We start from the raw sequence: 26,442 nt of genomic DNA on the forward strand, positions 1-26,442 counted from the left end.
TCTCTCCCCCACTGATATTGTACCCCTCCCACCCTCCATTAGTGCCAACAGCATTGTAACTCTTCCCACCTCTCTTTCTCTGACAGCAGCATTATCCCTCTTTCCCATGCTGTATCTCCCCTACTGAAAGCAGCATTGTCTCACTTTCTTACTTTTCCCACACTGGTAGAAGAATTGTCCCACCTCCTCTCACTGGCAGCAGTAATATGCCTCTTCTCAACCTTCGCCCACTGATAATAGCACCCCCTCCCCATTAGTAACAGCATTCTCTGCAAAACCATCCTTCTATGTTGGCAGCAGCACTTTCCCCATTTGCACCCCTCCCAGACTGGGAAAGCCCAGGTGATGCTGTAGGTGGATGAAAAAGTGTCAGAAGAGCTCTATAGCTCTCCTACAGCCCCCCCCCCCCGCCACTAATTTGTATTGTCCATACTCTCCCTGCAGGACCTGTGCATATGGGTTCCTAGGACTGTTAAAGGGGTTATCCCATGATTAATGTAAAAAATTTAAATCCAATATCATATATTACATAACAGTCCCTTTCCAACAAACTTAGAAACAGCCCTTTAACTTATCATACAGTTATCTGGATATACCCATTTATTGCTCTAATTGCTCTGCTACATTTATTTAAAGCTAGCAACTTAGGGAGGGTGCACTTTCTAAAGGGGCATGTCCTTTCTGCTGCAGCTGGTGGCAGTTGAAGAATGGCACTGAGCATGTCCTTCCATCTCTGTGAGCAGGACAGAGAAATTAGAAAAAGAGCAAACAGCAGGTGGCGCAATTTTATTTATTATTTTATTGAAGTGGTTATACAAAATTTTGAATTACGTGGAATTACAAAAGTATTCAGATCCAGGTGCGGGTTTGAAATGGGACAACCCCTTTAACTAAAGCAAAAAAACTCTGCAAACTTGTATGAATTCTGATGTTATTCTTGAACATTTTCAATTCTTCAGAAAGCCTGTTTCTGCCTGTTCCTCCCCCAGCAACACTGCGTATATTACATTCTCAGGTCTATTTGTATTTTCCTCAGCAAAAGAAGATTTCAAGCATGTTTAAGCAGAGATAAAGGAGATCTGTGCTCTCTAAGCATTGCATACCTCAGGGTTGATATAAATATGGGATTGTTTTCATTATATGTAAGTAGTATTAAGAGGTTGGGGGGGGGGGGGGGTGCATAGCCACTAGACTCAGATTTGTTCTTTGACCAGTCCTTTGTGCATCAAATTAATAAGTGCAAAAAGGGCCACTCATTAGTCTTAGTTCACATGGATGGATATTGTCATGGCAACAAGATAACAGGACAAATCTCAGGTATTTGAATGAATACATTATGTCTTGTAATATCAATTCATATGGAAATAGCCATCTTCAAATACTGAATGACCATCCCCAGTAATCGTAGTGCCTCAAAGCAAAGCTGGGAATCTGCTTTGCCTTTATTGAAGATTAGGGGCTATTTCTGTCTCGCCTGTCAGGAGAACGGCTGTCCAGTGACCAACATTCTCCATATACTGTATTTTTCGTTTTATAAGACACACTTTTTTTCCCACAAAAGAGGGTCAAAAAATGCCTGTGTACCTTATAAAGTGAATACTAGTGAGCATTAGGTGCAGGGAGTGGGTGAAGCGCTTTGAGCACTGCCGGTATACACCCTACTTTGTCTTCTCTAGGGCCGCCCTGCACTGCCAGACCTGACCGCCTACAGCATCAGGATGTAGTGCGCGCACTATGACCCGATGCTGCATGCAGTCAGGGGCCTGAGAAGGCAACTGCTGCAGAGACCAGCGGAACTGGAGAGGAACAGCAGAACAGGAGAGGTAAGTAAAGTTATTTATTTTATCTCTGACCTAAAGAGGTCTGACACGGAAGTCTGATCTGAGGTCTGATGGAAGTCTGATCTGAGGTCTGATGGAAGTCTGATCTGAGGTCTGATGGGGGTTTAACATGGAGGTGTGATGGGGGTCTGATGTGAGTTCCTGATATGAGGGTTTGAACTGAGTTAATGATATGGGGGTCTGAACTGAGTTCCTGATTTGGGGGTCTGATCTGAGGATCTGATATGGGGGTCTGAGCTGAGGATCTGATGTGAGGTCTGATGAAAAATATTTTTTTTCTTATTTTCTTTCTCTAAAGCCTTCAATGGAGAGGCCTTTGTGGCCATCTGTATTGAAGTACTTGGGTGTTATAGAATGAGTCATGCAGGCAGCTCTCCAGTGCTAAGAGTCGACCATCACTAGACCTCATTCTACCAATAGGTGAGTCCCAGAAGTGGGACTCAAAATTGGCAAGAATTTATGGCATATCATCTAAATATGCCATATTGCTTAATATGAATATACGCCTTTAAAGGGGTTGTTCATCAGCCTTTCAAGCAGACCCTCCCACATGGCTGGATCTGTGGAAGGAAACATACTTACCTGTTCCTCACCACTGGGTTCAGGCTCCATCGCTCCCCCACCACCGCTCTTCGTGTGTCAATATCTGGTTTGACATGGGTCACATGGCCACTGCAGCCAATGACAGACCACAGTGGAGAAGTGTCCCCCGTGTGTCATGACCCAGTGATATGATGAATGAGGGGCACGTCACCAGTCGTTGGCAGCGGACATGTGACCCATGTCAAACCAGATGTTGACTGGACTATGGTGATAGTAGGTGAGTGAAGGAGCTAAAATCCAAGGGTGGGAATTAGGTAAATATGCCCAGGCAGGCCATGTGGAGGTGTGCCCAAAAGGACCCTGCGGATTAAGAACCCCATTTATGTTTAGTAATAATGCCCGGTAATTTTGACTTCGACACGTGTCCTAACGATTAATTGGTATTAATAATGCACTGTATTCTTGATGCAATGCCATGCATTAAAGTGTAGCTGCCATTCTATTTTTATTTGTGTAATGTATAGGGGCAGTGATACTGACCATTTTTGTGATATACTTTAATTACTGAAATTGTACATTTCTATTAGAAAAATAGCTGTAAAGTGGCCCATTTTGAGCCTTAGCAACGCTCCTCTGTCTTCTGTTTACATAACAGCGGAGACTTGCTAACACTGACTGTGTTATGTAAACAGAAGACAGAGGAGCGTTGCTAAGGCTCAAAATGGGCCACTTTACAGCTATTTTTCTAATAGAAATGTACAATTTCAGTAATTAAAGTATATCACAAAAATGGTTAGCATCATTGCCCCTATACATTACAGAAATAAAAATAGAATGGCAGTTACACTTTAATGGTTAATTGATATATACATGTTCTTATTGCAGCACGACACATTCAATAATAATTGATGATCTGATTTTTAGAAAGAAAACGGGCAATTGCTCAGCATTTGCAGCAGAATGTATGCTATTGGGGTGTTGGCAATAAGCCTATGAACTGTTGAAAAGTTTTTACAAAAAAAAAAAGCCGACTGGATGTTCATACAGAAAAATATATTTTTTAAATTCTTATAAATTTCAGATTCAGATCCATTTATGTAACAATATAAAGTATTGAACTCTGAAGGCAAGGGTAGAGCAGTAAACCTCTCCCGAGTGTTATATTATTACTCTTAGTATCAGTGTGAAGTTTGAGAATGTGTTACCATACATAAGAACATCATTTACACTGATACATTATGCAGCAACCTATCCATTGTCGTGCTTTATACTACAGCATAAATAGATAGTAAAACAGAACATTGAAGTGAAAACTGCTGCATTATTTATGCATCGATGGTACTTTAGATGTTAGCTTCTGTTCTTAACCATATGTTTTTGTCTTTTCTACAAAGTAGATCAGTTATAAACTCCAATGTGAGCATCTTAGTTTTACTGAGACCAATAAGTTGCTAATTACCATCTCATGACAAAAGCCCTTTTCTTGCCTTGCTTTAGATATTCTTAGTATTAGGCCTCATGCACACGACAGTATATTTTTGCGGTCTGCAAAAAGGGGTTCCGTTGTTCCGTGATCCGTGTCCGTTTTTGTTTCCGTGTGTCTTCCTTTATTTTTGGAGGATCTCCAGACATGAAGGAAACTTAAAAAAAATCTAAGTCAAGTTTGCCATGCAAATGATCGGAAAAAAAGGGATGACAATCTTGTGTGCCTCCGTGTTTTTTCACGGACCCATTGACTTGAATGGGTCCACGAACCGTTGTCCGTGAAAAAAATAGGACAGGTCATATTTTTTTCACGGACTGGAAACACGGATCACGGACGCGAATGACAAACGGTGCATTAGCCGAGTTTTTCACGGACCCATTGAAAGTCAATAGGTCCACCGAAAATCATGGAAAACGGAACAACGGACACGGGACACAACAACGGTCGTGTGCATGAGGCCTTAAAGAGATTGTCTGGTTTAGGCCCCTTTCAGACTTGCGTTTAACTTTTTCGGTATTGAGATCCAGCAGAGGATCTCAATACCGGAGAAAAATGCTTCAGTTTTGTCCCCATTCATTGTCAATGGGGATAAAACGGAATTGAACGGAACCGAGTGCACCAGAATGCATTCCACAACCATTGGTTCCGTTCCCATACCGGACAGATAACTGTTGCAAGCAGAATTTTTTTGTCTGCCATGGGAATGCGGAGGAAGACGAATCCGGCATGACACTCAATGCAAGTCAGTGGTGCCGGCACTGCCGGATACATTTTCTTGGACACAATAGAAAACAGATCCGGCACCCATTGACTTACAATGGTTTTAATGCCGGATCCATCATTGCTATTTTAAAGATAATGCAACCGGATCCATTCATAACGGATGCAGCTAGTTGTATTATCAATAACGGAAGTGTTTTGCTGATCCATGACGGATCAGGCAAAAACTACAAAATTTATTCTGTTAGGGAATTCTTAGTAAATAGAGGATAGACTGGGGGTTCCCTGTTCTACTCTTCCATACAGTATAGAGATTAATAGACTAATAGACTAGTTGATATTTTGTTTGCACTTAACAAAAGAAATCAAATCAATATTTGGTGCCTTCAAAAGAGCATCCATTCTTCTAGGTCCACAGTTTTTGAAGGAACTCTGCAGGGAGGTTGTTCCAAACATCTTGGAGAACTAACCACAGATCTTCTGTGTGTGTAAGCTTCCTCAAATCCTTCTGTCTCTTCATGTAATCCCTGACATACTGGATGATGTTGAGATCTGGACTCTGTGGTGGCCATATCATCACTTCCAGGACTCATTGTTCTTCTTTATTATGAAGATAATTCTTAACGACAATTCTTAACGATAATTCTTAATGACAAATACCCTTGTGCCATATAAGAGGACACTGGTATTATAGAAAGTACATGCTGGTCAAGTTACACCTCTGGTTGAAGGGAAGGGGTTAGGTCAAGAATTTGGATTGGGGGGGTGCTGTTTCAATTTTTGCCTCAGGTGGCACGAAGGCTATGTGTTTCCCTGTCCCTTGCCACAAAGTAGGGGGCCCAAGCTGAACTCTTGTACCAGGGCCCATGGACCTTTAGCTATGCCCCTGCTTTCCTGCAGATTGCAGTTGACTGATCACAGGGGGGTCCCAGCAGGATGAGCACTCTGAGTCCCTATGTCCCCAATGTAAATGGAGCAGTAGTGCACATGAAAGTTCACCACTCTATTCACTAAAGAAAAAATTATCTGTGAGGGTCACCCTTATAAATCATCACTACTCCTAATGTAAACAAATGTATGTAGCACTTCCTATTGCTGGTGCTAACCAATCCCATCACCCGTGTCTCCATTCTCTGCCACAGCTCCAGCACTGCCCCTAACAACACCCAGCTAGTTTATAGCTCCTCCCACCCTACTATTTACATAGACACTCCCCTATTACTTCCCCGCCCATGGACATAGCATCACAGGAAATAAGAAAGAGCTGCATGGACATGGTCATGTGACCATAGCCCAGACTGGAGTATAGGAGCAATAAAGGTAAAAGAAATACATTACAAAATTATAACTACCTTCATAAATGATTTTTTTAAAGGCTGTTTATGCAACCTGGAAAATCCCTTTAAGGTTCGGCACAAATGCTATAGTATTCTGGTCTGAATGACAGTGACATTATTTTTCTGGAGGTATTATTGATGAGTTATCTGTCTCTCTCCACAGATACAGCAGATGGTGTTTCGCAGGAACTTTTCTCGGCAGGCCTTGTGGACGGTCATGATGTAGTTATAGGTAAATGATTTTTTTTTTCTTGGAACTATTACATGATTACTTTAGCATTTCAAGGAAATAATTACATTTAACCTCCCTCATATCTCGGAGGGATCCTGTCACCAGGCTAATGCCTCCATAGATGTTTTCTGGCGTAAAGCACAAACTACAAGGACGATTTTAGAGAATAAAAATTACTTTTGCAATTATATTCTATTGTTACCATGTTCCTGACTGCTGGGCTATTTTCCTTTTATTAGACATTGGAATCTTTTAAAGAGAAGCAAGTTTTATGGGTTTCCTAAGCAGCGGATAGGCCAATCATCCCGCTAATCTTTATGGTGTTTTTGTAATTTTATTTAGAGTATACTGCAGAGATACAAATGAGAAATGTGAAGATGACGACTTTAAGTGTGTTGTGGCATTAAGATAGGAAAGCAGAGTTGTTTGTGCTTGCGCCGTCTCTCACCTGGGGTAGCGGAGCTTTCGGTTAATTATTCAAGCAGCTTGCTTTTGATATATTCTCTAAGACATTCCTCCTCCAAAATGAAGCTGCTATCCAAAGCTATAACATTGTTATTAATTAAGCTCTTACGAGCATGTTTGGCTAGGGTTTCTTTTCCTTCCTGTGATCGCTGCTTTACTTTGTTATTTTTTGTTGTTTTGACAAGTTTATTTTTTAATAAAACTCGGTGAACGGACATATAATTCACTTCTTAGTCTAATAAACAGCCACATCCTAAAAGCTATTGAAGGCAAAAGAAAATGTATCTACCATAGAAAATTTCCAACTAATCGTTTTAATCATCCTTCTCCTGCATTCAGTGGTGGACTGACATGCTCAGTAGCTTTCCTCGGGGCTATATCTTTCTCTAGACATTGAAAAAGGACATTAAGGGGCATTACATACCATTTGTACCTTTGGGGCCTAATTTATGCTGAGGTGCAGGCCTTGTCATAGATTTTGGGGCATCCTGCAGCAGAACGCGCGCTAGAAAAATGTACGGTAACCTTCTACCTGTCATAGATTTCTGTCTTCATTCACACTAGAAAAATGATGTGAATGAAGATAAAAGTCCTTCCCCACCTTCACCAATCCTTCTTTTTGGAAGCGCCACTTGTAACAAAAATTTGTTGCAATAGCGTTAAAAAAAGTCGCAGACACAGGTTTGGGACTTTTTAACACCAGAAAACTGTCATGGGAATGAAAGTCTTTTTTAAGGAGTTGTTCGTCCCCAGCATTGCCAGACCCACTGTGGTAATCATACTTAGCTTTATACATGTTCAGTAGCTGCCTCTCTGGCTAAGCGAAGAGCTGGAACCCAGCAGTAGCGATCAGGTAAGTAGGAGGTCTGCAGAAAAGTTCTCCAGGGTTTAACAACCCCTTTAAAGTGATATGTGCCATCATCTCCTTAGGGATAACTAGCAAGTTACCATTGTGTAGCCTTTTCCTTCGAAGCTAAGCCATATATGCTACAGACCTATTCTTCGTTATTCATTAACAGGAAGTTATCACTGTCTTCCATGTTATAGGTACAGTGGAGCTGTACACCGTTTATAGTCACTGTTCCATCAAGGCTCTTTTTCAAATTACACTAGACACTCTTCTTTGTCATCTCTCCCATTTTAGTATATTCCTACACACTGCTTGAATATTAAGTGTTAAGGCTGCTGTAATTACAGGACTTTAGTAGCTTTCAGTGTTAAGTATTTCAATGAGCAGAAATCCACAGCACTCACAATCCAGCACTAGATAGACGTTTTGGCAGACAATGAGGAAAATGTGGCCAACAGCCGTTTTGTCCCACATTTTCCACAAGCCCTTGTTATCACTGTTAAGGCTGCTGTAATAACAGGACTTTAGTAGCTATCATGTTCCCTCTTCAAACACAAAGACGGCTTGTAATGTCTTGTCTGTATATATACTATGTCTTCTCCTGCAGCAGACATCGCCAAGTGAAAACTAAAGGCCTGCAATAATTCATGTTTCTTCTTACACTGCTCCATGTCGAGAAGAATGCAAGGGGCATCCTGAAAGTCAATGGAACCAACAAACATAAAGCACAATACTTTGTCTCATGATGAATATAATTAGCAAATTACTTAAACCTTCTCTATCTAATTATCTGGATTAATGAGCAAGGGCTTTGTCACTCGTTGACATTTCGGGACTGATATTACCATCTTCCACTGGTGGTGTCTAGTACTGCAGCTCAACCCCATTAAAGCAAATAGAGCTTAGCTGCAGCACCCGAGATAGCTCATGAGCATGTCTTTATAAATTTATACTGTCCCTTCAAAGAAACCCGTCCTCTGCTGTTTTTGCCTTTAATACTAACTGTATTTTATTACATACATACATACAGTCTTGGCTGGAGATCGTAAAGGATACCACCATGGGTCGTACACTGTTCTGTCCATTAAGAAATCTAACATCGGGCAATTAAATTTTAAACTAGGCAATATCGGTCAACCCTGACAGATATACAACCTTCCACTCTTGAAAGACATCTAGACAGCTATTACCGGGTTGGAAATTCACAGGTTTAGTCATTTGCATATCATAAAATTGTAGAATCGTATTAAGTAGTTTTCTGCCATTGGATATATACACGCGGATAATGTGGAAAGAAGGTCATGGAAGGCTGAGAGGGATTTAATGGTGGAAAGATGTTCGTAAATATGTAAATTTGGGCCTAAGTATCCTGTGTTTTCACTGACTCAGCTGAAAGAACCAGAGTTTGCACTGAAGGTTGTTGAGCTTCTTTGGATTGCTGATGAATTTATGCACATTCAAGAAATATAGAAAAGCCCCAGAATTATGTGAAGGCTCTTGGCAGGTTTATGTTTGTTATTTTTTTTTTCCCCTTACGGCGTGAAAACATGGCGGTGTTCAATGAATAATTTAAAGTTTGCAAAATTCCCCTTGTGTTTGGGAGATACTAAAATCGCTTTTACCACATAATCCTGCAGTATATGGCAGTGCAGCTGCAGCCAGGCATTCTGTATAATGACATGCAAATACGATCTCACAGTATGTCACTTTTACTTCTCTGCTCTGTGACTTGGATCCCTTCAAGCTCGCCCCTGATACATAAAACAACTCTTTAAGTCTAGCCAAGGATAAAGAAATGCAGGGCCAGCAAACCTACTTGCTGACAGCTGTTTGAAACCTCAGCGAGGAGCTGATAGCTGCCTCTGAACTGGGAAACCGGTCTTGGACCTCTTCCAGATTCCGAGTCACGGGCAGCGTACCGCCCCAGTCAGTCTCTATCTACCAAGAAGTTATTAAAATACAAATTCCATATGTGTCGGAAGAGGCGACGCTAATTTAAACCTGGGAGGGTAAAATTACAGGCAGTATGGATTTACTTTCTTGCAGGCAGGCTTACTGACATGAGAAAGGTTGCATCATGCACTGGTTGTATAAATCTGCATCTTTAGTGCAGATGAAGAATAGATAATAAGTAGAGAGGAGCGAATTTCATGTTTTGAAATTCGTTCACGCTTCGTTTGGTGGTAAAAGCAGAATTGCGTTATGGATTCCGTTACCACGGACCATAACGCAATTCTATGACGGCATTCCGTTATTCATTCCGTCATAATAGAAGTCTGTGGCCTGCATAACGTATCTGTCCCGTTTCCGTTATGCAGGAGAGGACTTCCCTGCATAACGGAAACGGGACGGATCCGTTTTGCAGCCCATAGACTTCTATTGTGACGGAATGAATAACGGAATGCCTCTAAAGGCAGAATTGCGTTATGGTCCGTGGTAACGGAATCCATAATGCAATTCTGCTTTTACCACCAAACGAAACGTGAATGAATTTCATAACATAATAATAATAAGTGATCAGATTTGCAAAATTTTGCTACTTTTAAAACTTGGGGGCAGATTTGCTTATGTTATCTAAAATATACACAGGTGAAAACCTAGACCAAACAGTCTAAAGAAACGCCAAGTTTATCAAAGTGGCTTACGCTGGATGATGAATTTGGTGCATGGCAAGAAATCTTTATTCTACCTTTTTTACACCACAATTGGTTTGCTTACTTAAAGGGGTTGTCCAAGTTATTTTTTTGTTCTTTGTATGTTTCTAACTGAGCAAATGTAAGGGGTTTTGCAATTCCTTTCCTTCATTTACAGCAGGGATTAGCAACCTCCGGCTCTCCAGCTGTGGTGAAACTACGACTCCCAGCATGCACAGTTGCTTAGCTGTTTTCAGAACTCCCATAGAAGTGAATGGAGCATGCTGGGAGTTGTAGTTTCACCACATCTGTATTGCCGGAGGTTGCTGGCCCCTGATCTACAGTGGCCCCATTTTCCTAGTTAGCTGAGCGTCATATGACCTGTGATGGCAGCTTCTTTCCTTGCTCTGTTGACGTTCTGTGCACAAGCCTGGGCTGCAGGAGGAGAATATCACTGTGAAGGCTGTGCTGCTTGGAGCAACAAGCCACGCCCCCCCTGCACTGCCCAATCTGCTGGCCACACCCTCCTGTACTGCCTTCTGCTGTCTGCCCTGTGTCTCCTCTTCCACTGGATTCTTCAGTAAAGTTTAACCCCTTCTACCGTCAGCTGCACAGACTCAGGATTGGAGGCTCTACCACAGGGACTGAGCAGCTGCAGGGTTTCCTTTTCTCCAGACACTGAGGAGATAAATGCTGTGCACAGGATCTTCCCTCCCTCCTCACCCTGCAAACATAGCACTGACAAAGACCAAAGCAGTTCTCTCCTCTGTACTCTTCTGCTGGCTGTGATGAAGTGTCTGCAGAGCATTGCACAATAAGTAGGGGGAGGATCCTGTGTGTATCAGGAGTATCATTTTACTGTACAGCTGGAACTTGTAGTCCTACACATACAAAATGAGTATCCCAGCAGTCAGACTGCAGGCAGGGCAGCGACTTCATTCACTCCCTTTGCAGAGCAGGAGGAGGGAAATGCAGTCTTTTTTGACACCCACAAATATTCATGAGTAAAACCTCAGAGATTGTTGTTACATGCCCCCACAGCTCTGCAACTACATGGAAACAACAGAACTAGGGAAATAAGTATATACAGTTAGGTCCATATTAATTTGGACAGAGACAACATTTTTCTAATTTTTGTTCTGTACATTATCACAATGGATTTTGAACAAAACAATTCAGATCCAGTTAAAGTTCAGACTTTCAGCTTTTATTCAGTGGGTTGAACAAAAAGATTGTATAAAAATGTGAGGAACTAAAGAATTTTTTTAACCCAATCCCTTCATTTCAGGGGCTCAAAAGTAATTGGGCAAATTAAATAATTGTAAATAAAATGTTAATTTCTAATACTTGGTTGAAAACCCTTTGTTGGCAATGACTGCCTGAAGTCTTGAGCTCATGGACTTTACCAGACGCTGTGTTTCCTTCTGTTTAATGCTCGGCCGGGCCTTTACTGCAGAGGTTTTCAGTTGCTGTTTGTTTGTCGGCCTTTCTGTCTGAAGTTTAGTCTTTAACAAATGCTCTATTGGGTTCAGATCCGGTGACCGACTCGGCCATTCAAGAATATTCCACTTCTTTGCTTTAATAAACTCCTGGGTTGCTTTGGCTTTATGTTTTGGGTCATTGTCCATCTGTATTATGAAACGCCGACCAATCAGGTTAACTGGATTTGAGCGCATAGTATGTCTCTGAAAACCCCAGAAATTATCCGTCTGCTTCTCAATAAACACAAGGGACCCGTGGCCACTGGCAGCCATGCATGCCCAAGCCATCACACTGCCTCCACCATGTTTTGCAGATGATGTGGTATGCTTTGGACCATGAGCTGTACCGTGCCTTCACCATACTTTTTTCTTTCCATCATTCTGGTAGAGGTTGATCTTGGTTTCATCTGTCCAAAGAATGTTCGATGTTTTTTTTTTAACAAAGTCCAATCTAGCCTTCTTATACTTGAGGCTGATGAGTGGCTTGCACCGTGCAGTGAACCCTCTGTATTTCCTTTTATGCAGTCTTCTCTTTATGGTAGATTTGGATATTGATACGCCTATATCCTGGAGAGTGCTGTTCACTTGGTCGGCTGTTGTGAAGGGGTTTCTCTTCACCATGGTAATTATTCTGCGATCATCCACCACTGTTGTCATCCGTGGGCGTCCAGGTCTTTTTGCATTGTTAAAGGGTTTCTACCACATCGTTTTGACAAATTTAGCTGTCAGACACTAGCGATCCGCTAGTGTCTGCTCTACCAAACAATGCTATTATAATAGCTTTTTGTGCAGCCGTTTCCATAAAAAACGAACTTTTATTGATATGCTAATGAGCCTCTAGGTGCTATGCGGGCGTCTTTTCAGCACCTAGAGGCTCGGTCTACCTTCACAAAATGCCGCCCAGCGCGTCCCTCCAGCCCGCCCATCTCCTCTGGAATGCGAGAATTCGTCCGCATTCCAGAGGAGATGGGCGGGCTGGAGGGACGCGCTGGGCGGCATTTTGTGAAGGTAGACCGAGCCTCTAGGTGCTGAAAAGACTCCCCCATAGCACCTAGAGGCTATGGGGGCGTCTGTTTGGTAGAGCAGACAGCTAAATTTGTCAAAACGATGTGGTAGAAACCCTTTAAGGTCACCAGTGCTTTCTTTCTTTCTCGGGATGTACCAAACGGTAGATTTTGCCACTCATAATAGTGTAGCAATTTCTCCGAGTTTTTTTCTGTTTTTGCAGATGATGGATGGCTTGTTTCACCTGAATGGAGAGCTCCTTTGACCGCATGTTTTCAGGCTACTTTCACATTCGCGTTTGGTGCGGATCCATCATGACTGATCCGTTCAGATAATACAACCGTCTGCATCCGTTCAGACCGGATCCATTTGTATTATCTTGAACATAGCCAAGACGGAGCTGTCTTGAACACCATTAATAGGTCAATGGAGGACGGATCCGTTTTCTATTGTGTCATAGAAAACGGATCCGTCCCCATTGACTTACATTCTGTGTCAGAACGGATCCGTGTGGCTCAGTTTCGTCAGACGGACACCAAAACGCTGCAAAGCGGAATGGAGATAGAACGGAGGCAAACTGATGCATTCTGAGCGGATCCTTTTCCATTCAGAATGCATTAGGGCAAACTGATCCATTTTGGACCATTTGTGAGAGCCCTGAACGGATTTCACAAACGGAAAACCAAAACGCCAGTGTGAAAGTAGCCTCAGCAAAATCCTCAAAATGCAAGCACCACACCTCAAATCATCTCCAAGCCTTTTATTTGCTTAATTGAGAATAAAATAATGAAGGAATTGCCCGCACCTGCCCCTGAAACAGCCTTTGAGTCAATTGTCCACTTACTTTTGGTCCCTTTAAAAAACAGGGTGCCTGCCACATGTAAAGGAGCTGAAACTCCTAAACCCTTCATCCAATTTTATTGTGGATACCCTCAAATGAAAGCTAAAAGTCTGGAATGTATGTCCATGTCCATTATATAACTATAACTTGAATATGTTTTAGTAAACAGGTAAAAAATAAATATAATTTGTGTCAGTGTCCAAATATATATGGACCTAACTGTATATATTATTTTTTTTGCCTGAAAATTGCTTAGCTTATGTATATATTGTTGACCATAAGATTTATAGTGCTTTATTTTATTTTATTTTACATAACTTGGACAACCCCTTTAAAGGTTATGGGCACCTTTGGTGGCAATTTTTTTATTCTTGCATTCTGCTTATCTTGGGCTAATAATAATTTTTTCTAATGTATTTATTCATTTTATGCAATACTATATTCTGAAGTGCTTTGCAGACATTAAGATCACACTGTCCCCAATGGAGCTCACAATCTAAGTTCCCTGTCAGTATGTCTTTTTGGAGTGTGGGAGGAAACCGGAGTACCTCGAGGAAACCCACGCAAACACGGGGAGAACATACAAACTCCATGCAGATTGAGTTTTTCAGCCACTTTCCTAGTATAACTGTTAAAAGGGTTGTCCGGGTTCAGAGCTGAACCCGGACTTACCCTTATTTTCACCAGGGCAGCCCCCCTGAGGCTAGTATCGGAGCATGGGCAAGGTCTTTTTTGTTTTCAATAACACACTGCCAGGCGGAAACATCCGCCCGGCAGTGTGTTCAGTGACGTCACCGACTATGATGGGTGGGCTTAAGCGCTGCCCTAGCCATTTTACTGGCTAGGGCAGCGCTAAATCCTGCCCATCAGTTCCTGTCAGCCCCATGGAGAGCCCCGATACATCACCGGATCTCCAAAAAATGCCTTTGCCCTGCGCAATTTAGATTCAAGTCAGAGGGGCGGCCTGGGTGAAAATGGAGGTATGTCCGGGTTCAGCTCTGAACCCGGACAACCCATTTAACTTCTGTGGATTTACAGATTAGCAGGCTTTCTGTTTACATTGTGTTCTGTCATGTGACAGCTCATGTGAAGCCCTTATCTCTAACTCCTGACAGCTCATAAATACTTGATCTATTATGCGTGTTTATGAGCTGTTTAAGCAGTTGTCTACGAAAAATATTCTACAGTTTTCAAACCAGCACCTTTATCTGAATACTTTTCTAATTGCATGTAATTAAAAATTTAGCATGGCCACTGAGTTATTCAATAAAATCTATCTGTCTAGCGCCACCTGCTGTTAGTTTTTTTCTTATTTATTTGACCTATTCACTAAGAAGGCCACACATGTTCAGTTTCATCCTTCAGCTGCCTCCTGAGCTGTGGCTCCATGTGTGGTACAGGGCTGGTTCTTGCTTTGTTAGAAAGAGGCCGTCATGTACTGTATGATCTCTGATTTTCATTCTTTACATTAGTCATGGGATAACCCCTTTAAGAGATAAGGAACTCACTGTAAACAGAAAGCCTGATAGTCTGCAGATACACAGAAGTTAACAGTTATACTGGGGCTAGTATGTTACTCAGAGTTTCTCAGCAACATATATTAGTTGCCTGGGTTCTGGGGTATTCTTTTTCATTACGGAGAGTGCCTAGTATGTGGGTGGAGTAATGTAGGCTAGGCAATGCCCCTCTTGGTTTCTAGGAAAAATATTCAAATTAGCTTTCCTAAGCCTATCTGATGCCAGCAGATTTAAGATGTGCTAACGATGTGGTAATTTTTATATATTTTTTCCAGAAACCCAGAGGAATGTTGACTGAAACGAATCACAAAAAAATCAGGCTTGTTAGAGTCCAAACATTTTGGGAAATTTTGACAAATTCCAAACCAGTAGAATCTATTCGCCTATCCTTAGTTCACACCCTTTTCCCCCCAAACTATGCCCCCTTGTTGAGCTACCTGTAGGTGCAGCAGATTTTTCTTTTTGATTTTGAATTATTTTTAAAATTTCATCCACCAAAATGCACCAAAATTACACCACATTGTGGCACTTTTTAAGGGAAGGTGTAGGCACAATCACATTAGTAAATGTGGGCATTTGCATCCCTTGCAGACAAACATACATGTTTATAGAGTTGACCTAGTTAACTTCCTCTTTCACGCCGGTGCCAGAAGATTGCTGGAGCAGCAAGGAAACACAAAATGAGAAAAATCTGTCTCTGGTAAATAAATTAAGACTCTTCAGTCTTTTATTAGTGCTTGTACACACGTGGGAAACACTCCGGTAAAATCACTTATGCATTTCGACTGGGTATGGTCTTATATGCTATGATAAAGACCATACCCGGTCCAAATGCGTAAGCGATTTTACTGGACTGTTTTACATGTGTGTACAAACACTAATAAAATATTGTACAGTCATTCATCTACCGGAGACAGATTTTTCTCTGTTCATTTATTTACTCGTAAATGTTTAATTCACAATGATACTGACTGAATCACCGTGCAGGGAAAATAGTCTGCAACTTTTTAAAGATGCTTCGTGGTTTAATTTGTTATATTGTGCAATATCTCTTCTTTCTAAGCGTGAATGAAAACATTAATGGGGTTGTCGTGTGGAATACATATTTTTTTTTTTATATGGGGACATCACTGGCATGTCTATCACCACTGACCCCAATGATTGGCTAAGCAGGCATCTCTTGTCAATTTCTGTGTCAAGCCAGAACAGGAAGTGACAAGCAACAAGGACCCTCTAAGTGTAGGAACGGCCATGGTCGGGAATTGTTGTGGTCGGTAATGATTTTTTTTTTTTTACTCATTCTGTACCATACATACAACCTATATTGTTTACATTAGGGGGCCAAAAACCTGTCTTGACCCTGGACTGTTCGTGTATTTTCCTGTTATTTTTGGTGAAAAAATAAAAACTGCAGCAAAAATGTGTACATGTTCTTAAAGGGGGATTCCTATCTCATGTTCATGTCATATTCACAAGATATGCAATAAATGTACTGTATGGGATGAGAATGCCCCTTTAATTAATCTTTTTAGGAGTGATTTTAAGAGATAATGCTTTCATTTATTGACCACAAGCTGGGATCTTGAATGGGGATGTTAAAGGGGTTGTCTGGGTTCAGAGCTGAACTCAGACATCCCTCCATTTTCACCCAGACTGCCCCCCTGACATGAGCATCGGAGCAGTTCATGCTCCGATGCTCTCCTTTGCCCTGCGCTAAATTGCGTAGGGCAAAGGCATTTTTAAGAGTTCCGGTGACGTACCGGGGCTTTCCATGGGGCTGCCAGGAACCCCGGTGACGTCACCGGCATTGATGGGCGGGATTTAGCTCTGCCCTAGCCAGTAAAACACATGGCTGTCCATATACCCTTTCCGTAGAGGAAAGTGTCTATAAAGGGTATAGCCATACAGTATATATTATATAGTCACCCATATATTTGAATGGGTTCCATGTCTCATTTAACACTATAGTTGCCCTTTAGAGAATATATATGGCCGTCCACATTTAATTAGGGCAGATGCGTTCTATAAAGGGGCGATCCTGTCGGGGCAAAGTCTGTAACAGAGAACTGCGTGTTTTTCATCCCTTCAGTGAAAATGTAAAGACAGACTGGTTGGCAGGGACATACTGCCAGACAACCGTACCCACAGGAGGTGAATCCCTAGTTCATAGGACCAGTCTCGTGGGATTTTGATAGCAACGCAGGAGAAAATTGGCCAGCTTCTGTCTCAGTTTACTTTATTTAGCAAATGTATCTAAAAATGTATTCAGGTCGAGAACTTCTTTTAATGATTGTTGTTCCCGTTATTGTTTGTCATCTGCTACACGATAGGTCTAATAGTTAAGTAGCGGTAAGACATCATATCTGATCGTAAGGGAGATACCAGTAAAAATATTTTACACTCAATAAATTAGGTTTTTATGTGATTCTTAAATGGCGTGTTGTTTATGGTACTTTATCTCCCGCACTTATTGGTTTCTGTCTGTGTGGTAATTTCAGAATATATAGAAACCAATTACTTTCAAGGCCATTTGTGGTCAGCATCAAGGCTACACTTTATGTCTGTTTTTACTACTTGCTATAGAGACAACATTATAAAAAATGCAATGTCTAAACTTCCAGAGACTTAGATGCAAAATGTTTCTTTTACATAATATTACTTTTCTAATATAATGTTTATTTTTCCATACTATACACTTTCATGAATTTTCATGAATTAAAGGTCATTTCTTTAGAGAAAATCAAAACAAAAAAATATTAAAATATGGATTTGAATAGTAACTTGGGTTTAAAGGCTATGTACACTTTTGTTGGCAATTTTTTTTTATTACATTGTACTAATTTTTGAACCACTGTCTTTGTGCAGCCTTGAGTTTCTCTAGTAGCAGGATCTGAATTTTCACACTGTTCCGTCAGGCTCCTTATCTCTGATCTCTGACCTTATAAACATTCACTATAGCTCCACTCTTATCTTACTGATCAGAATGTGACTAAGGCTACTTTCACACTAGCGTTCGGGTTTCCGTTCGTGAGCTCCGTTTGAAGGAGCTCACGAGCGGACCCGAACGCAGCCGTCCAGCCCTGATGCAGTCTGAATGGAGGCGGATCCGCTCAGACTGCATCAGTCTGGCGGCGTTCAGCCTCCGCTCCGCTCGCCTCCGCACGGACAGGCGGACAGCTGAACGCTGCTTGCAGCGTTCGGGTGTCCGCCTGGCCGTTCGGAGGCGTGCGGATCCGTGCGGATCCGTCTAGACTTTCAATGTAAGTCAATGGGGACGGATCCGTTTGAAGATGCCACAATGTGGCTCAATCTTCAAGCGGATCCGTCCCCCATTGACTTTACATTGAAAGTCTGGACGGATCCGTACTAGGCTATTTTCACACTTAGCTGTTCTATGCTAAAAATAATGCAGACGGATCCGTTCTGAACGGAGCCTCCGTCTGCATTATTATGAGCGGATCCGTTCAGAACGGATCCGCCCGAACGCTAGTGTGAAAGTAGCCTTAAGTGTTTATGACCTTTAAGTAATTTAGAGAGAAGGTTTATTAGATGATCATCACAAAGTGAAAGTACGAATTACACAGCTAGAGAAACTGTTAACCCATTGTGACAGAACGGCTGAATATTTTTAATAAAGACCAATTGAAAACAATGACTCTTAGCCCAAAATGAGTAAAATGCAATAATAAAAAAAAAGTGTACATAGCCTTTAGTGATTTTTTTTATTTTTATATTGCACTTAAGTTACAGGCTGTTTTATAGATCAGAACTGCATTCTGCAACCTTCAGAGCTAAAATCTCCAAGCATTCCTTGCTGGGTCACTGTCTGCAAAGAGATTGCTGTAGTCATGTCTTCTAGCAATGATCACCTCTCCACTAGGTAGATGATAAATATTAGATCAGTGGGTGTTCAACCACCTGGTCCCCTATTACTTACTTAAATATGCACAATTGTGACTAGGACAAGTTAAAATGGTGTGACAAGGTACATGCTCGGCCACCAAAATCTATGGCTCTAACAGAAACAGCACAGCATTGGCTCGGCTGTTCAAGACTCTTACATTATATGGATTATGGGGCCACAAACCTATGTAATTATGTATTTTTTTTTATAACTCAAGAGATCACTTGGCTGCTCTGTTACTGCATCTCATGTTCACTTCTATGACTTTTATCACTTCCATAATCCCTGCTGTCCTTGGCTGCCACATAGAACAGGTATTCCAATCTCATAAATGATTGGTTGAGATTGGAATATTCATTTAAAGGATGTGTCCTCAATTAAAAGGGTTGTATGATATTAGATTATAAGTCAAATTTGTGAGATATATAAAAAAATCTGCCTCTTATTATTGCCAGATCCCTCACTCCTAAACATCACAGTGGTGGCTCAGCTCATACCGGCTCCATCCTACCTATACATTGTAGGACAACTTGTCATATCAGGCTCGTATAAAGGAAGGGGGGTATGAGGCAAACTAAAAAATAATAATAATAATAATCATGGAGAACCTTTTTTAAAGGCTATGGAATCCTTTTTTATGACTATATTTTACTCATTTTGGGCTAAAAATAATTTTTCTCAATTGGTCTAAAAAAATTGTTCAGCCGTGTCTGAGTTACAAGGGTTAAAAATCATTCTGTTTGCAGGCTGTCACTTTGTGTTTTGAACCATGCGCTACTCTTATCTCTGATCTCCTGACCTCATAAACACTCATTATAACTCAGTTCTTATCCAATTGATACATATGAGCTGTCTGATGATGGGATTTAAAGGGTTTTTCTGGGAGTAGAATATTGATGGACTATCCTTAGAATAGGTCACCAGTATCTCATCTGTGGGGGTCCAAAACCTGGCACCCCCGCTGATCATGTGTTTGAAGAGGCTGCGTTAATATGAGAAGAGGCCTCATCCTAGGCCAGTGACACCACGTTTATCGGTCACATGACTTGGGCGCAGCTCAGTCCCATTCAAGTAAATGGCTGCAATACCAAGCACAGCCACTATACAATGGACGGTGCTATGCTTAGTAAGCTGTGAGAAGGCTGCAGCTCTCACCTGAGAACCATGGCCTCTTCATACAGCTGATTGGTGGGAGTGCTGGAAGTCAGGCAACCACCAATCAGCCATCAATCTGTCACGCTCCTGGAAAACCCCTTTAACGATAACACAATGTGACAGTCGGCAAACAGACAGATTTTTAACCCTTGTAACTCAGAAAGGGATAAACATTTTTGAAAAACACCAATTGAAAAAATGACTTTTCACCCAAAATAAGTAAAATGCAATCATAAAAAAAATTGCCCCGAAGGTGTCCATAACCTTTAATGATTCTGATCACTTCATAATGCCAGAGGTATAGTCATTCTCCAGGGTGGCATGGTGTCCTTTATAGACAATATTGATATAACCTATTTTACGTAGAGCAGATAAAAAAGACTGTTCATTGCTTTTCATTAACTTTTGCCCTGTTTGATATCAGGATATCAGATACATCATGTCCACTGACCAACCTCTGTACTGTACAACAATACACTAGGCATAAAGTGCTAGACTTGTATTTGCGGGATTGCATTTCATATTTTGGGACAAAGCTCAGTTGCGGTCAGTTTAGTAATAGATTGGAGACAGCACAATGATGAATGATTCAGACAGTTGTGTGAATGGGCCGCTGGTTATCAGATAACTAGTTCTCAGAAGCCCTGGCCTGAAATTGATCCAAAACCTTCACAATCAATTTTCATTCCGTTGTATTCTGTGCTGTCAGGGGCAACCATGTGAAGAGTAATCACAAGAGTTTACAGTACTCCTTACAATCTTACTAGAAACAGATATTTCAGGTGTATCCATGTCCTGCAACCCTCAATACCATTCTGTGTGGCCCCTGACCATCTGGTAAAAGACATGTATGTCTGTGTCTTGTGGCTTCTCACATGTATTTTCCCATTAGTTGGGAGTCCTGGAAGTGTAACCAGACATTTATGGTATATACTAGAATGGCCATATGTCCTCTTTTTCCTGGACAGGTTCTCTTTCTGGGAAATGTCCTATGATATCCTATGATAACCAGCTGGACATCCTGGGAGTTGTAGTCCTCTCCTCTTATAACTCCCCCCTGTAATGTCCTCTGACTCTGGCATATAGATTACAGTTTCCATTATGTGTGTTGCATCATCACCCATTGTCCCAGGTATGGTGTCCTTCTTTTGGGGGTTATGAAAGTGCTCAGCCTAGTATATACTATATGTAGTATTTCAGTTGGTAATACTCACTTAAGTTTTATTTACAGTCCTAGGAATTGGTTCATCAGACAATGTGGCCCCAACCAGAAAATGTTGAGTACCCTTGATGCAAAGTATCATCCTAGTTAGAGACATAGCTAGTCATTCCTTCAGCATTATGTCCTCTGCCCTAGCCATGTATCTAAATAAATGTTGGTACCCCAACCTCCGCCCCCGCCAGCCCCAAGTAGACACTCCTGGCCCCCAGCAGTCAGGGCACATCTTCTTATCTCAGACAGGATAACTAATTATCTACTTTTCTAGAAATGTAGCACATAGCGGCCTTCTTTGTTAATTACTATTTCATGCTGCCATAAGCCATTAGGTATCTTTATTTGCTTGGGTTCCCTTTGATAAGATGTTTGCTCCAGTCAATGTTCATGTGTCATTAAAAGGATTTTCTGGTACTGTTATATTGACAGACTATCCTCGGGATCTCTGATAGGTGGAGGTTCAACCCATCAATCGTTCTGCAGTAGCTCCTCTGCCAGAAGTCGAGCTTCCCTTTGGTCACCATCTGTGGACTATGCTATTCCACCCTGCTGAGTCTAGTGTCATATATATGTTTTAACATGTTAGCCTGTGGATGATGGATGCCTTGGATAGATATCTTATGTACGGTATGACGTCTGTCACAGGTATTTGTTAAAAGTATTCGTTATGAGATTTTCAATAGCTTATGTATCCATTTAATGGATGCCATTATAGGTCATGGGTGGCAAGTGCATTAGATGCCTAACAGTGGCATCCATCACCTATAAGCTCTAATTACCCCCATTTAATGGTTATGTTCTGAAGTGCTATTGAAAACCTTATGTCTTATCATTACATCAATGCTATTATAGCCTATAAGTGATGGGTGCCACTCTTGGGCAAATGCCACAGAATACGTTTTACATATACGCCAGATACTTCTCCCAGTGCATGCATTAAATGGAGGCTGAAAGCGCAATGTGAACATAGCCGTAGTTGTCAGGGACTACAAAAAAGGCTATTTTTTTTTTCCCTAGAAACCTCCTATTTGTCCAAGACCATGTATTTTACTACATTTCAACCCCATCCAATTCAAAGGTGAGATTTCCATTCAAGGGTTATGACCGTCATGTGGACTTCCAGGTTCAGTGTAGAAGAGGCTCAACCTTGTGTACAGACAGGACAGGGGAGTGATTTCCATCATAATTGTACCATCCGCTGTCCACTGATATTGCAGCAGGTTTAGATACTGGTTGAGTGATTAATCGGATTCATACTTTGGGGAAAGTGAACAAGTGATCAAGGTACAAAACATCCCAGATCAAGGAGGTAAATAGGGCGCACATGATCTGTTCTCTGAGCTGCTTTTCAGGAACTTTCACAAATACTTTATTAATAAGTTGATATTAGATTGATCGGACGATAGTTTTTAAAAGACTGGATGGCCTCTTTAAAAGATGGAAAATAGGCAAAGATGGGTCAAGATTTCCATGACCTCTATAAGGGCCGCCTATGGCTACAGCGGGCATGCTCAACCTGCGGCCCTCCAGCTGTTGTAAAACTACAACTCCCACAATGCCCTGCTGTAGGCTGATGGCTGTAGGCTGTTCGGGCATGCTGGGAGTTGTAGTTTTGCAACATCTGGAGGGCCGCAAGTTGAGCATGCCTGGGCTACAGCTTCTGTACCAGCTTACGGTAGGTAAGGCTGCTCTAACAAGAGTTAATTATATAATATATTCTTGCAGTGATTAATATAGACACTTTTCCACTTTTCCATAGCTTTAATTAAGGACTGTGCCGTCATAATAAGGGGAGCAGAGAACACAAAGAGCTGCTCTTTTTATTTCACACCTTTGATTATAGAAGGATAAAGAGGGTGTTATTCTTTCAGATGTGAAAATGACAAATGGTCTGGTATCTCCACATTGTCTGAATCAGTAAAATGGTGTATTTGTCACAATAGAGGAGATAGCTGTTCTGTAATTGGAAGGTCATGGTGAGAAGTTTGAGCCTGCTCGTGTTATGCAGCAGTGCTTGAAATCTGATCTGTGAAACACAAATTGTCTTCAAGGACCTCATGTTTTCATTCCTCTTAGCTGACTTCAGAAACCATCTTATTTCTACAAAATTCATGGCAGATTCCCACTAGAAATGCTAAAAAACCCTAAAAAAAGAGTCTTGTTTTAACTTATCAGTATAGAATTACCCATCTATATCAAACCCCACTTTAATTTCACAAAGGACACTCTAAATAGTGAAATGGAAGTAGCTCTGAAGTGAACGTTCAGATTTTACGACTAGGCGAGGAATGTATAATTAGTTTATGCCAGTTTTTTTGGAGTAAAAAATGTTGCAAATTTTGTCACAAGTGCCAGTTTGCTGGAAAACTTGCAGCTTTTTCCCCTTCTCCACCACCCTTGCTTTTTAAAAAAAAAAAAAGGGGCTGGGAGAGGGTGGGCAGCAGGCAGGTTTACCAACATGTGCTCACATTCCACCTGAAAGCCATGCCAGTTCCTTGATGATGTAGATAACAATTTCTGGTGCATGAAACCCCCAGAGATGCGGCAGAATTATTACCTCTTAGGCTACATGCACACAAAAGTTAAAAAAAAAAGTCTTTTAAAAATGGATAAACCATCCATTTTTAACGGATGTTTCTTTTCCCTGATCTGTTTCTGAGAAACGGAAGTTAAAAACTGACCCATTCCATTGTATGGGGGCAGTTGGTCAGTGAAAAACGGACAAGATAGAACATTGTATTTTTTGACATTCGTTATTCACTAGCCATAAAAAAAAAACAACCGTGAGAAAAACCCCATAGACTATACCATTGGTCTTAAAACTGATGTGTGATGGCCGTTAAAAAAATGTCCATCACATGTCCATTTTTGCCCATGTAGCCTTAGGGTACAGCCATATGTTTGAGTTTTAGTATGCGGCTTTGGAAGCCAAAATCAGGAGTGGATTATAAAAGGAGAGAAAGTAAAAAGAACAGATAAAACTTTTCCTCGTTTTTGAATTTACTCCTGGTTTTGTCTTCCAAAACTGCAAGCAGAAACCTGACCGGGTGGCCGTACCCTTAATAATTCTGTTTGTACGCCAACAGGGCATGTTATGTAGAATGTTGTTTCTTACCTGTAGTACATTCCCTCATATTGTTTCTTTAGTCTAAAATTCTGCACTGATTATTTCTGTAGTTGTTAGAGATCTGTTTTCAGATACAGAGCCCACAATCCCATGTATAGGGATAGATATAATGAATAAGGGACTGGAGTAAGATGTAGAATAGTAATTGAGGGGTGCAGGCCTTGTAATGAATTCGGAGAAACTTTTGGGCAGTCCGTGTACCAGAAAAACACATCTTAAATCAGCTATGATCTGTCGAGCTGCAGTTTTATCCCCGTGCAGTATTTTTGAAGTCAGTGCTGCTGGAAGCTACGTTACAGTTATTTGCAACAAATGTATCAAAATGTTATACATTTGTCTTTAAATATTTCTAGAGATGTTTTTTTCAATTTTTACACCACTGACTTACTGGAACAATATTGTACAAAATTTGGCACCATTCTAACCTACTGAAATGGCGCATTTGCATCATTTTAAAAATACACAATTTATAAATGAGTCTAAATCCTGGCCAAGCAGAGAATCACCCAAACTTTAGACTCCACTGTTGCCAAATAATAATAATAGTCTTTATTTATATAGCACCAACCTATTCTGCATGCTTTACAATCAGAGGGTTTATGTACAAAACAACTTGTGCATTACATAGCAACAAACAAGTCAACAAAACAAGAGGAGAGAGGGTCCTGCTCACAAGAGCTTACAATCTGCGAGGAAATAGGGGAGACACAAAAGGTAAAAAGTGCTTGTTTTGTACAATGGTCCAGGAATCTTAACAAAATAGGGGAGTAGATATAAGGCCGCATAAGCGGTCACCGGCTGATATCTGTAGTGCTTCTGAGAGCATGGGGGGTAATGAATACTGATAGATCAGGTTCTGAAGAATGAGGTTGAGGGCAAGGATGGAGAAGAGTTAGATTAGGGGATTTGATAGATTCAAATTACTGTAATTACTAGTTGAAATGGTTAATAAATGTGTCCCACAGCAGATATGAGACAATTTTGGAGTAAAATGCATTAGCAAAAATGCACTGATACATATAAAGATGTAACAAAATTTACAGAAAGTTAATGATGGGCACATCTGTACCTTTACACCATTTCCTAGAAGACCCCCAGTGTTATCAGTATCCATAATTTGCCTTTTGTTTGCCTACAGTAAATCAGCTCAGAAACATATTATCGGCCAGGAACATATGCATCTCCCTTTATTGGCTTAGCAGAACTAATTTATTTGTTACTAAATCATTTTGAAGCAGGGAAGCGCTATGGAATGCATTGTGGTCCCTGCAGCATGATGGGGATTAGGGATTCAATTGGCATGAATGAAGCAGCGCAGCTTTACCCCTCTTTAATGATGTCATTAATATCTAGTTAAAGGAGAAAGAAAACACGGGCCTCTCCCTGGATGAACAAAGCCTTAGTCTGCAGGTTTTAAAGGCAATCTAATTTCAGATCAAAAGATTCAGGTTTATCTACCCTTGGGTTACACATGGCACGCTTGGCGGTGAATCACTGATGTAGCGCTTATCCTGCGCGGATACAGGGAATACATGACGTGTTGTCTCTCCATGTGACTATTATAAAGAGACATTTCATTAATGAGGAATTGCATGCTACGGTAGTAAGAGATCCATCCGTCTGTCACTAGTAATTGCTAGGTTTGATGCATGATTCTACCAGAATGTGTTTTGATGTATTTGATAATTATTATCTTCTGGTGGATACAATGTTTCTTGTCTCTGACAAGGGCAGCGGAAGGTGTAGAAATCTGGTACTATAATGAAGGGTGTTAGGAGAAGAGCTATGATGTCTCCTCTGCATGGATAGCTTATTATTCCGACCTGTTCAGAGATATCCTATTGACTTTTTATGTTTCTATAGATTTCTTTAACCTTTCCTTCCTTAGTTAAAACCATCACAGAGCTGCACCATTACACTGGTATTGATGGTACGGCTGCAGGACAACCCTATAGTCCAGGGATCAGCAACCTCCGGCTGTTCTGAAACTACAACTCCCAAAATCCTTCTTTCGCTTCAGGTGGAAGTTTCAAGAACAGCTGAGCAATTGTGCATGCTGGGAGTTTCACAACATCTGGAGTGCCGAAGG

The 26,442-nt window shown here is 41.1% G+C and overlaps 1 protein-coding gene across 2 annotated transcripts in view; it reads left to right on the forward strand.

The window, feature by feature from the left end:
* The window catches only part of STK39 (serine/threonine kinase 39), a 347,782-nt gene that overhangs the window by 263,063 nt on the left and 58,277 nt on the right, over window positions 1–26,442 (forward strand). For both annotated transcript variants that reach the window (XM_044303626.1, XM_044303627.1), the window contains exon 16: window positions 6,091–6,159. In XM_044303626.1, the coding sequence (XP_044159561.1) occupies window positions 6,091–6,159 (69 nt within the window). The remainder of the gene's footprint in view (window positions 1–6,090; window positions 6,160–26,442) is intronic.

This window comes from Bufo gargarizans, chromosome 8, assembly GCF_014858855.1.
Source record: "Bufo gargarizans isolate SCDJY-AF-19 chromosome 8, ASM1485885v1, whole genome shotgun sequence".
Classification (NCBI taxonomy): Eukaryota; Metazoa; Chordata; class Amphibia; order Anura; family Bufonidae; genus Bufo; species Bufo gargarizans.